The sequence below is a fragment of the Gallus gallus genome, chromosome 6 (genome assembly GCF_016699485.2).
Source record: "Gallus gallus isolate bGalGal1 chromosome 6, bGalGal1.mat.broiler.GRCg7b, whole genome shotgun sequence".
NCBI classification, from domain to species: domain Eukaryota; kingdom Metazoa; phylum Chordata; class Aves; order Galliformes; family Phasianidae; genus Gallus; species Gallus gallus.
In genome coordinates this window covers 14,533,965-14,547,385 of record NC_052537.1, presented here as the reverse complement: position 1 = coordinate 14,547,385, position 13,421 = coordinate 14,533,965, and the positions used below count along the sequence as shown (strand labels likewise).

At 34.6% G+C, this 13,421-nt stretch overlaps 1 protein-coding gene across 50 annotated transcripts in view; it reads right to left on the bottom strand.

The window, feature by feature from the left end:
- KCNMA1 (potassium calcium-activated channel subfamily M alpha 1) overlaps positions 1–13,421 on the bottom strand; it is a 443,671-nt gene that overhangs the window by 38,157 nt on the left and 392,093 nt on the right. For all 50 annotated transcript variants that reach the window (XM_040702202.2, XM_046942681.1, XM_040702201.2 and 47 more), the window contains one exon: positions 10,078–10,270. In XM_040702202.2, coding sequence (XP_040558136.1) covers positions 10,078–10,270 — 193 coding nt within the window. The remainder of the gene's footprint in view (positions 1–10,077; positions 10,271–13,421) is intronic.

The window sequence follows — 13,421 nt, the reverse complement described above, 5'->3', positions numbered from 1 at the left end:
TTTTCAGCATCATACTGACTATTTACTGTCACTCACTCATCTAAACATTACTGTGGAGTTTAAAAATGTCTTAATAAAACACTTAAACAACACATTAACTTTTCTACTCAAGATTATTTATTGTAAAGTTAAACAGATTGTTACAAATTGTTTTGATGTTACAATTTCAGTAGTGCCAGTATGAGTGGAAACAGCCATCCTTTCAAGTAGGGGCTTTTAGAATTTCTGAGCACCTATTTCTTGTTATTTGATTCTAATAAATATTCAACTTGAAATGTGGATTTTTGTAAGAAATGTGAGGTAGTTCAAAAGGTTTGAATCTGAAATATAAACCTGCAGATAAATAACACGGTCTACTTCAAACTACACAATGTCAGAAACTTAGTCTTTCTTTACACTTGAAATGGCCAATCACAGTACCATAAAAGACAAAAATGTAAGTATATAAATACATATATACACACATACACACATATATAGGAACTTATTACTGAAAAGTTTAAAGTTACGCTTCTAAGAAGATATCTTCATACAGGAACAGCTAGAACATGAAAAATTTATAAGTTATTGAGGATTTACAACAAAGATGGTGTTTAAAATACAAAGGTTAAAATCCTAAGCAGAATGGTACAAGTATCTTTTATTAATTTAATTTTGGTTAAAGCATAAACTGTTTTTGAGCAGGGTTATTCTTGTCAGTAATGGAACATTTATTCTTAAGAATTTCTTATATATTTGTAGCATTATTAATCCAACCCATCTGTCCTCAAAGAACACAAGAAACAATTCCTCCAAGTTTTTCTCAGCACCCATACGACACTGTTGGGTTTCAGCAAAATATATATATATATTTTTTCAGGTGGAGGAGAATTTTTTTCAAAAATTTCTTGCTATTTTTGCCCTCACTTGGAGATTCATGCTAAGTCACAGAACAAGCAGACTGATATAAATTTAGCAGAAATAAGAAATTATGTGAAAGTACCTAAACTCATCCTGCCAATCTATTTGAAGAAAAACTGTGAAACAAATAGGAAATCCATTTGAGGCTGCTCTAAAAGTAATGCCTCCTATTTTATTGTGTTGGCTTATGATGTCAGAGGCAGATGTTAGTGGTACAGAAGTAGAGGCTGAAAATTCTCACCAATATTCCATTAAATTTTGTTGCCATGAGACAGATGGCAGCAGAGGGGCAGTCTGAAAAAAGGCATCTGACACAGAAGTGCATATGAAGCAAAGAGGTGTCATTGAATTCCTCTACGCAGAACAAATGGCACCCACTGATATTCATTGACACTTGCGGAATGTTGCTGGAGACCAAACAGTGGATTTGAGCACAGTGAGGGTGCTGCATTTCAGCAGTGGTATCAGCAACAGTAGGTTACCTCCTCTGGTGCAGACATTTACAAGGATGGATTGCAGGCTCTTATTCATTACTGGTGAAAATGCATTGCTAATGGTGGTGAATGCAATGAAAAATGTTTTTTGTTTTGTTTTGTTTTTCTGTGGCTGAGAATTTGATCTATCAAATAATGTTATAGAAATCTTTTTATCTGTTGTAGTTTCCATGGAAATGAATGTGAGGCATTACTTTTGGAGCAACCTATGTATCTACACTGCAGAGATACTTTGTCTTCTAATACTAACAAGTAATCATGATCCTGTATTAGTAGTACGGTGTTTGAAATCTGAATCTGAATAACAACCAAACTCCAAATTAATTTGAGGAGTTCAATCTCAACTATACTCTCATAGGAGCTACCTTACATCTCTAAGAAATGTTGGCAAAAAAGATCACAAATTCTTATGACATTACAGAAATCTCATACTACCTTTTGTGTCCAATTAACCACAGAAATTCTATATTAATATTGGGGATTATTGAATAAAAATAACTAACTAATCAAGAACAAAGTTTACCCTTCTTCCTTCTACAAAAAAATCCTACTGTACCATTTGTAAAATTCACACCCTTTCTGGGTTCAGTTTATTCAGATTTTGAAAAGAAAAGCTGTAAAAATACAGCATTAGGAACACAAGGTATTGATTCTCAAATGAAAGCAGTTTCTCAGCATGGCCTGCATATCCATCTGAGAATGCTGAAAGCTTTGGAAGGTTGTAGGTATCCTGAAACTACCAAGTTTTAGAGACTGCCTATTATGGAAAGGCTGGTCTGCCTCAAATTCAACCATGTCAAACTTCAAGTCTGTTCTGATAGAAGAACATACATTAAGTGTTGTCCTAATGCTGTCTGCCTAAGGGTAGTTCTGCAACTCACTAGCAGGAGTTAGCTTCTACACTTCTACAATGGCTATAAAACCAGAATTTAATTGGCAAGAACAAAGAAGTAAAATTTAGCTTTCTCCTGAAACCTTTCTAGGAACCTTCCACACTAAAGACAAAAACAGTGACATTGATCTATGAATTCAAGTATGTCCTTTAAAATAAGCAATCTTCATGCATATAAATAACCATTTATTAAACAAACAATACGTACCGAAAAAAAAGAAAGATAGCAGAATTAAGCTCATGAGGCTGCCTGATATGGCATATAAATTTCAAACTATCTTGTAATCCTGTAATATATTATCTATATGTTCCATTTTCTTGAAGTTATCTTCATAATCAGGATGCTATCACAACTATCATGGGCATTGGAACTATTTTTAATTTTAATTTAAAGAGCAATTAAAGAAAGACAATGGATACACAAGATAATAAAGTAAGTGATTAGCAGCATGCAAATGACATAGGCTTAATGATAATACCCTATTCTATTCTCCAAAGGGCCTGTTGAGAGGAGCCCTTCCTACATGTGGTTGTTCAGCTAATGTGCTTCTGCCTACAATTACAACATTGCTGACACCATTAACCACTGAAATAACATCACTTCGTGAAATCCTTGTTGTCTCATTAAAATGCAAAGGGTCAGGTAATTTACCACATTGTGTGTCTTCTTTGAGAGAGGGTAATTAGCAAGCATTACCCAGTGTGAACTCCTACTGAGAACAAGTGAAACTCTGTGAAATATTAAAAAAGATATATTTTTTTAAATATTTGATGGGAATTTGCAAGACTAACAACGATAACCTTAACCTCTGTAGTCAAGAGGCCTTGAAATACAGACTTTTTATATGTTGAATATCAGACAACTTTATGGTTGGCTGTTTTAGAAACTAATCTTCAAATTTTCAGAAATTTCAGAAATCTATGCAATCTAGATCTTGCTTAACTAGATCTAGATGTATCTCCTTCTGCATTTAAGAATGTTTAAGAAACAAAGAGACATGGCAGCAAAACACCTTAAAGTTTCTTAAAGACTTAAAAAGCAAATCTTTTTTCAAAAAGACTTTTTGCAGCTAAACACAGAGATTGGAGGACATTCAAATGTCCAAGTTCCCTTTTCTCCTGTTAATTGAAGTCCTATTCCATCATTTAAAACAACCTTGATGACATTCACTATTGCCTTATATCTCGTCAGGGAGCAGAATGATCTCTTATTCTTTAAATGGAAGTTTGGGAACATAAAACACATTCCAATAAAAGTGAACAGAAAATTATGAATTCATTAAACTACTTTGGTATCTTGTGCTATATATAATATTTATATTCCAACTACTGTAAAATATGCTTTAATATCTTTAGGCAACTATAAGGACTTAAATATTTATAAAATGGCTAAAGATAAAGTATAGCTCTCTTATTCCTACACACAGATGATGTAAGGCATGCAATCAAAGACAATAACACTTTCAACCCATTTGTCATCTTAAAGGAGCCTTTCAACTTCAGATCCCTTGTGTGCAATCTACATAAGAGTTGTTGCCTACATAGGCAACTCCAAAGGAGTTTGCTCCTTAAAAACTACCAAGAGTGCTATACTTCACATAAAACAGGGTTTTCTGAAAATGGAGACAAAACTATAAATTTGCAGGCAAAACAGCTCCAAGTGGGGCTTCAAAATACTGCTGTATTTATCTCTGGGACATCTGGGAACAGGAAGCATTTTGATTTAATATTTCATAACATAGAGGCAATTGCTTCCTTGCCTAGTGTATAATTAATGCTCATAAAAAAAGCAGTTTTTTTATTCCTCAGCATCAGAAATGCACAAAATAGTGCACCTTCATAATAAGGGGTTTGCTTTCAAGATGTTGAACAGCAAATAATAATAAAATAGAGTCACCATGGATTTATAATGTCATGGGATGGTTAAATATATTTATAGTGCAAGTGTGAAATAACATGCTTGATGTACTGTGCTATCTACCTCTTTTTGCCTGGTTTTATCTTTCTCTGGCTGAAGCAGAAGGTGTCCCGAAAGCAGAGGAGAAAGAAGGAATTGTGAAAGTTTGATGGTATTTGGACTATGACCTAGCATCATTTCTCAAATACAGGGAAGTTGCACAAAAAAATGTGTCTCTCCAGCCATTCCCTAACACATTTTTAGTTCATAAGCAACAGAATCAAAAATTTCCTTTCTTAGCAGTTTTTCTCTCTTCCTTGGAGAACTTTGAGGGAAAGAGGAAACTTCTCCATGCATTTAAGCTCCAGCAGCTAATGTTAGGATCCAGCTACAAGGAGAATATAAGAAATGTAAATGGTTCTAGGTAGAAACTGTACTTTCCAGAGTTTCTTGTGAAGAGTGGAAGGCTTGCAGTGTCCTGTTTGAAAGAAGGGAATGACTCCTAACACAGACATCTTTGACAGCCGTGAAACAAAGTCAAAAGAACAGTCTCTCCCTAACTCAGTCTCATTATTTTATTTCTGTCCAAATCTTGCAAAGACTTAGACATAATCTAACTTTACACAGGTGGATAGTTTGATTGAAGTCAGAGAGATTTATTAACTGGCGTAACATTAAGGACATAACTTAAGTTTTTGAACAAGAAAAGCATCAGATTGTAAACCTGCCAGGGCAAAGACTATATTTTATTCTTGTGTATATCAAGACATTGACAACAAGCTCTTAATCCCATCCGCAGCACCAGTATGCTACAATAAAATAAAAAAACAGCTATCTGCTGATCTATCTGGTTCAGCAGGATAAGAAGTTGTGTGCATGTTGAGAAAAGGTAATGCTAAGCTACTTATCAATCTTCAAATACGGGATTTCTTTTTTTTTGTTGTTCTTTCCTTTTTTTAAAAAAAATAGTTATGATGATCGTTGTTATGATACAGGACACATGCAGAGAAATTAAAAACCCTCATCTAGTTTATCAATCATTAACTTCATTACTTGGGATGATTAGTCTTGGTTTTGAAAAATAATAATGAAATAAAACTACAACAAACATTCCAAAATTCAGTTGGTTAAACAATAACCACCAAACAAATAAAATAATAATAATTAAAAAAAAAACAGATGGTTATTTTTTACTATCTACTCAGAAGAATATTTACAACAGCTGATGCTAGCAATAGTACATAGTATATTCAGGAACACAAAACGTAAGAATATGCATATCAGGTGTAATCCCTGTGCTGAACTATCAATCCTGATGAATCAATAATCCAGATGTATTTGACAGTAAGGTACTTTTTTTTTGTTTTTGCTTTATGTAATATAACAAATGAAACACTAGAAGCAGTGCTGGGGTTGCCACAGAATGCTGAATTCCCTAACAGTGCAAAAATAACTGTATTTATGATCAAATTATTCATTTTGAATTCTTCATTGAAAAACTTATGACTGCAAAGTCAGACAAAAAAAAAAAATCCACATTCACACACAAAAAAACCCCTCCCTTAGAAATACTCAGCTCAGAATTTTAATTTTTTAAAAATTTGAACTTATAACAAACATTTCTAAAAATTATCTTTAACAATTATCTCTGAGATTGACACAGAACCTTTGCGTTTCAGACAGCATTAATCCCTCCCTTTGTTTCCCATTTCAAGTCCTGATAATACTATTGTTCTTTCCTTTTGCTAACATTTCAGAGATAAAACAATCAAGAATAATTAATTAATAGAGGAGAAAGATATTGCTACCTGCAAAAACAATGGAATGTAGATCTGAAATTTGTTTTAATAAAAATTTTCTTGCAGCAGTTTGGTAGACTAAGTCCACCAAGAGTTGTAATAATAGAAGAATTAATCTAAATGAATAATCTAATGAAACTCAGTGGCTTATGAGTGACAACATCTCTTCCTGTTCTCTCAATCATAGCTTAACACTTTTCCAACAGAAAATGATTATGAAACTAGAAGTAATTTTTAAGAAAACCTCTTAAAAAAAAGAAACTAGGCTAACTAGAATTTTACACAATTATTTTAGCTTGGATAGTCTGTTATGCTTGAAACTTAGTGTCTAAAATTCTGTGTACATGTATTTGATTTTATAGGATTTTCTGCAGAAGACTCCTGCCTTGATGTGTCAGAGATGTATTATTCAGTAGTTGATCCCCCCCTCCTTTTTTTTTTTTCCTTTCTTCTCTCTTGTTGGAGGATCTACTACAAGAACAGTAAATGGAGGCCTTAAAATGCCTCCCTTGTTGAAGTAGCATTCCTAGGAAAAATATTTAGAAGATGAAGTAGTTCATAACAAAGTTGCATTTGTTACTATGCTGAAATTCATCTACTCTTCTATACTGTGAGTTGTCTTGTAATGCCCATTAAAAAGAATGTTACTATAAAGTCCTTCCTTTCTGTACTTTAGGCCTGCTTGAAACCATAAGATCTGTTTTTTAACTGTTAACAAGGTGGGGGGTTTTTTGTTTGTTTTGTTGTTGTTTTTTTAATGAAACATACTGCTCCTATTATATAGGACTGACTCAAGATCTAAATCACTATCCAATAGAAGCAAATTATTGAGTTGGGTATTTGAATTTACAATCCAGAGGCTACTCTGGTACAGTATTTATAAATCTCTAAACAGTTAAGTATAACTGTCTGGCTTTTGGGAAGAAAGCCAAATAGCATTTTTAGTTACAACTCAAGAAAAATATCTTGTGTTCATCTGGTGAGTAAAACAACAAGTAAAATTCCCACAATTTAAGACTCCGAAAGAAAGTACAGGAAACATGAAAAACCAGATGGGAATAGTCAGTAAGTGTCACTTGAAGAAGAAAGGATGAAAAAAGGATGGAAAGGTCAACAGAATGGGGGAAGAATTACTGGGGCTCCCCCAACATACTGCCAAGGCAGAGTTCATCTCAGACTCCTTCTTCCCAGATGCTTTGGAGGAATGGAGCACAAATGCTTACCATGGATCTAATATTCTTTGATCTTCTCTCCAAAATACATCTATACAATATAATCTCATTTTCTAGTTGAGGGCACAGAATTAGAATCAGGAAGGATCAAGAAATAAGAACAAATCTGCAGTATCTGAGGTTGGCATTTCTTTCTGCCAACAAAATCGTTACTTTTTATAAACCTTTCTAGGAAGACTATCAATGAACATTGTCTGAAAGATAAAAAAATAGGACTCCACTTATCACAAATAAAAGATCTAACTGAGTTTATGAATCATTTTGTGAAGATGTAGCCAGAGATCCAACTTTACAGAATTTTATATTTCAGAAGTTGAAATGTCCTAAGGAAAATGACAAGGTTTGCTGCAGATTCAGTGGGATATACTTTGGCCTTGTCCTTGGAGTCTATGTTTCCCAGCTCATTTTTCAGACATCAGATTCTGCATCCCTAACATTTAGTGAGTCTAAACAGTTGCCCAATCAGATTTGAAACCTTCAAAAGACCTTAAAATAGTTTCAGCATGAGAGATTTTAACAATGCAAGTCCAATTCGAAGGAGTTCCTTCTCTTTTTTACTACAATAACGTAGTACACTTTACGTAAGGGAGTCTAGTAAATCCTCCCACAACAGTTAGTAGGTTTTTCCTTCTAATACATGTTGCTTCTGTGTAGTCACCAGCTAGACAGCTGATGATTCGATAACTTAAGTAGTTTAGTCTCATCTGCGCTAGGTACTCCAGGTCTGTAGTAATTCTGGTCCAGAATTTATTTTGGTTTCTGTGCCTTGGAATTGTGAGGACAAGTAAGCTAATTTTTCCCTTTTCTTCAGGAGATCAAGGCAGTGTACTCCCAATGGTTAGGAGGTAATACTAACAGGATCAGTTAGTATTCAAGACAGACAGACCAGAGAACAAAGGTGTTGTCAGAGTATTAACAGGTCTGGACAATTGATTCAACCCAGTCCAAAAGCTGAGGAACAGTATGAAGAGACACTACCAAGTCTTTGTTTCTGTGTGATAACTCCTGTGTGCTTAGTAAGTTCACTTTGAACAACTAATGAGAAAATCCTTTGTTGATATAAACTAGATTAATTCAGTAGACTTTCTTTTATCAGATAATTTAGCATGGTTATGGGTTAAAAGGCCTTATTGTTACAGAATTTTGCCTATCAAGAAAATTTGCCATCACATGTCCACCTCTTAGCTCCTTTTACAAGCTCCTTTATCACCAACTTCATTTGGGTTCAGTTGTTGGTGTGATGCTACCTCTCCTGCTGGAAAGGGGTGACTTTGATGGATACAGAAGGTTGGCTAGTTCTGAATGTTTATGTGACTAGGGTGGAAGTGACTTTGGTGTTAAAGGAGGTGAAGTGGGTGAGACCCTGGAGAAAAGGGAATGAAATCTCAAAATTTGATGGTTCTTTTTTTTCTCATATGAAGAGAAGACAAAGTATTTATAGATACAGCACTATACTTCTGCATAGCATGACACTATTTCATATTGGCTAATTATTAGGATTTATTTAAGAATCAAACAGATCTGCATCCTGCTTTTTATGGCACACCTATAATTTTTCATGAGTAGAATTCTAAAATACTTAGGGTTGCCTTGCTTGTGGACCCTGGAGTTGAAACTTCAAACAAGCATGAAATGGAAAAAAGACCTTTCCCCCCACTCTTTAAATCAACTTTTTATCCAGAGAACTATCTAAACTGGTTTTGAAAAATTCAAATTTTTAGTTTTCCAGTGCAATTTAATTCCAATATGAAATTCCAACACAATCCTGTACCCTTTTTTTTTTTTTTTTTCATGATTTGATGAAATCTTCTGTATTCAAGTTCTTTCTATGTATAAGAAGTTAAACGTTTTGGTCTGATATTTGATTCATAATTTCTAATTCCTGATTAGAGTGTGGAGAGCAATTACCAAACTCAGGCTTTGTTTTCACACTCCTTGAGGGAAAACTGTCTCAAGGTCATGCTCACAGGGAAATTGCAGACCAAATCACCACCTCTTCTACATCTACAGTTAAAGCAGAGCTGGATCCAGAGGGAATATTTATTGTGCCACTTACTACACTTATTAAAGGTAGGACTTCAGTTGCATAAGCTGCAAGACTCTTCAGGGATGGAAAGATGAATATTTTTACACTGATGGTCTTTGCCAGGGTGCGTATGAGTGCTGTGCAGCTGCTTTGCACAGGCACAGTTGGTGTAAAATAGCCTTTGGCTACCAAGGAATCAGTCCCACCCTCTCAGCAAAGACTGAAGGATTTTGTTCAGTCTTTAAATGGGATGAGTACATGTCAAAGCATGGGAAGAAATCAGCTTTGAGTTAATTCAGAGTGTTTTTTTGAGCAAGAAGGCACTAAGTAAAAAGACATTTCATCTTAAATTCTTGTTCTTTTTGTATTACTTTTTGGCTTGTGTTACTAAGATTTTCTTTCTCTTTGGCTGCAATGTGCTTCACATAAAAATGAAATCTTGTTAGACAGAGGCTGCAGGTATTCCAAATTTCATGCAAATTAGCTTTGGCTACATAAAAGCAACTGCCCTGATGAGAAAACCACTGAGCAGGGCGTGGTGAACAAGCAATGATTTTTAAATTTTTTTAAGAAAGAAAGAAAGAAAGAAAGAAAAAGAAACATGCAAAAAACAAGAAACAGTTTCATGTTCATTCATTTTCACTCTGCAGGATGTGCTTTGTGATGTAGCAGAGAAACTACGTGACTGCCCCTTTAAAAGCCATCATACCAATCAGCAGGTTTAACTGTCAAGCAAGCTGATGTAGGGCTCTTTGAATTACTGAGTGAGGGATATTCTTCCTGCCAGGTCCTGTCCCCTGTAGGCACTGCAGAGAAGTATTATAGGGCAGTCCTTACCTTGGGAATTAGCCTGCAAGACCCCAATGCTGTCATCAAACTGCATAGATTTGATGTTGAGTGACGCCAAGATGCATTCCTTGTCCTGCAGCGAAGCATCATCAATATTATTCTGATTGGCTGACAGGATAACGCACATGTCGCAGAGGTTGATGTTGACAGCCCTTAAATCAGCCCGACTTAATGGTGTACCCTTCGGCACAGAGAAAAAAAAAGATTGGGGGGGGGGGGGGGGTTGCAGGAGAGGAAAAAAAAAGAAAAACAAATTAAAGATTGAGAAGGAGCTTTGGGAAATTATTTAACAAGTATCTTTTTTTATGCTCTGACATTAAGCTGGTCTAACTATGTGCCAGGGAATAGGAGATGTGTGCTAATCTAAAGGGTAGTTGGTGCTGATGGCAGCATTTTAGGTTCAGTCTCAATACTCAGTCAGGCTATTACTAACAAACAAGAAAGAGGAATAATGCCAGCATTCTGCATCTCATCGGTGACTTGAAATTGTCTTGTTGTAAGTTGCTATCATGTGGCAATCTCTGGCTCTCTGAATATAACAAGAGGCGTGTTTTAAATGTTTTTTTTAATCTACTACCAAGTCACAATGTTTAAACAGAAAAGTACCATGTGTCCTACACATCTGAAATGCAATCAAGATAAAGCTGTTTTTTCAACCTAGAGCAATACACAAAAAAAGATCTTAATCCTTTTCAATGCATGTTTTTGGTATTTCTGGAAGGAAAACACATTGATCTTCAAGGTTGTGTGATCAAACTGTTTGCAACAGAAACAAGGCTAACAATGGATATAACCAATGCACCATTCTCTGCTACCACAGTATTCAAAATTAAACACTGCGGTAGGCCATGGGTTTCATAGTTATCACAATTGAGACATGAAACTTAAGCAATTATGTTTTGCTTGATGATAAAAGTTGCCTTCACATCCAACAGTCTGTATATCTCTAGTTACAAAATATTCTATCTATCTCACAAGGGCTGCAAGATTCAGGAAAAGCAACAAGATTTTCTATAGAAGCGAGATTCTGAAGTGCCACATCATACAGTTTGGCACCCAAAGAGCCTAATGATAATGAGATTAAGCTGTCCCTTTTGTAACACAGTGATTTTCACAAAACAGAGCCAAGACCCTATACTTTCAGCTCCTGATCACTCACAGTGAACATCTCCTGAACTCCACTCAAAATACTCAATGCAAAAGTGAATTTAAAATGTGCAAAGTGAAGGCAGAGCTCAATTCTTCTTCAGTGATGGCCACTTAGTTTCAGATGACAGCCTGACTATTTCAAGTTACTTTCAATAATTTGAGGCCAAACACCTTGTGGAAAATAGCATATATTGAATGGATAAGGTTTCACTATAAAGCACACAAAAGTTAAGATATGATTATCTCTGCCACCTTCATTCTGCTCTTTGTGTCTGTACTATGCACCAAGAGAAGTAGGATTCCTGTGGGGAAAAATAATATGTAATTATGTAATTAATTAAAGACTTACTCTTAATGATTTAATGCAAAGGGACAGAACTAAGTCTGCCTGAGAATATTTAAAATTGGCATTTGCTTACTTTTTAAGGAGTTTACTCAGCAGCTTAAACATATCTTTAAGTATAAATTTTATATGAAAATCCAAGGTTTTTGTTTCAAACCAGAAGAAATGTTTATATATTGAGCTGCAACCACATCCCTATCAGAGATTAGCAGCAAGCTTTATTTTGTGAACAAAAGCATAGAGAATAAGGAAATGGGTTTGAGTGGCCTCCATTTAACACATCACTTCTATCAGTATGATCTCAGTAACTTTAGTAGACATCTAACAGAATAATGCTGATAATTTTAACTTAATGTCGCCATTTAGAGCAAGATAGGCTAGGATAAATAGATCGATAGATAGATCAATCAATAGATAGATAGATAAAAGCCTTTAAGTCTGCATGGTCTTTCATCCTTCATTACTGTATAAGTAAATAACTCCTTTATACATTCTGTATTTTTAAATGTACATTAACCAATCATTTAAGCTGCTTAACCTGAAAATTTGTCCAAAATTCTCTAAAATTGGGTGCAAACTGATTGGAAAAAGTAAAGGTGGTATTCATTAATGCCTCTTTAGAATTTCAAATAAAAACTTTACAAACACACTATACATTAGTGTATCATACTAGATAGTTTGGAAGTAGCAGCTGGATTCCATTCTCCTCCCATAGTATTATTAATTTACTTCTGATTCTTTATTCTTAAGCCTTCATAGCGACTGGAATTAAAAGGGATTGGCAGGAAGAGGAGGATATTAACTTACTAAATCTGATATTGACACCATTTTTGTGACAGTGGAGAATCTTGGAACAACATCTGTTAGGTCAATTTCCAGAGAAAAAAGCCAAGTCTAACAATAAAACTATATTTACAGTAACAAAGCCTGAATTTATGAGAAAGTGAAGGCCATCTTTCCATTTTACCGCTGTTTTCCTGATTATGCAGTTCAGATTACATCCATCATTTATTTATTTTCAATTGTTGAAATCTAGTTATTAGGAACTGGTAAATTCATAATTTTTCACTCTGAGAAAAACATCCAAACTCACTTTACTCCATCAACTATAAAGCATTGCTCTTGTATTTATACCTTAGGATCATTTCCCTCCTGACTGGATCTCTGTGGGACATTTATAGTTATGAACATACCAGATCACTTGTGTGGAGGTCTTCATTGTTTTGTACTGGAGCTCGAGTTTCTATGTTTTGTGCACTCAAGAGAATGATACTGATATAGAGAAGTGGAGAAACAGGACTTCTGAATTCTAGTTTTAGTGGCTATCCCACTAAGATCAATAAGGAACCTTTCCTTGATTTCCAAAGGGTCAGGATATTTTAGAATGGGTATGGTAGGAATTGAAATGCTATGACAACTTTCCTATAAAGTTAGCTAATCTTCAGTATTTTTTTAAAAATACAGACGCATATAATATATGTATATGTGCATGTGTATATGTATATATATATTATATGTAGTATAATATAATTATATAACAATATTTTTAAATGGTTTTGTGAGTATAAATAAAACTATAATTTCATAAATAACAACTGTCATTTCATGAGGGAAACCACATCAGAACAGACTACATGCAGTGCACTGCAGTGAATGTCTGATATATAACACAGCCAATACTTTTGATAGCAGCTGAAATTCATCCAATGAGGATGATGAGGTACTGAACACTGCAGCAAATATCTTCTAATAAGGTCTCATAGGGCTCTGTTTTCATTGATACAGTAAAGGGAAAAGCTAGGTCCTCAGGCCTATAAGAAGACAAAAGTAAAAAAAAAAA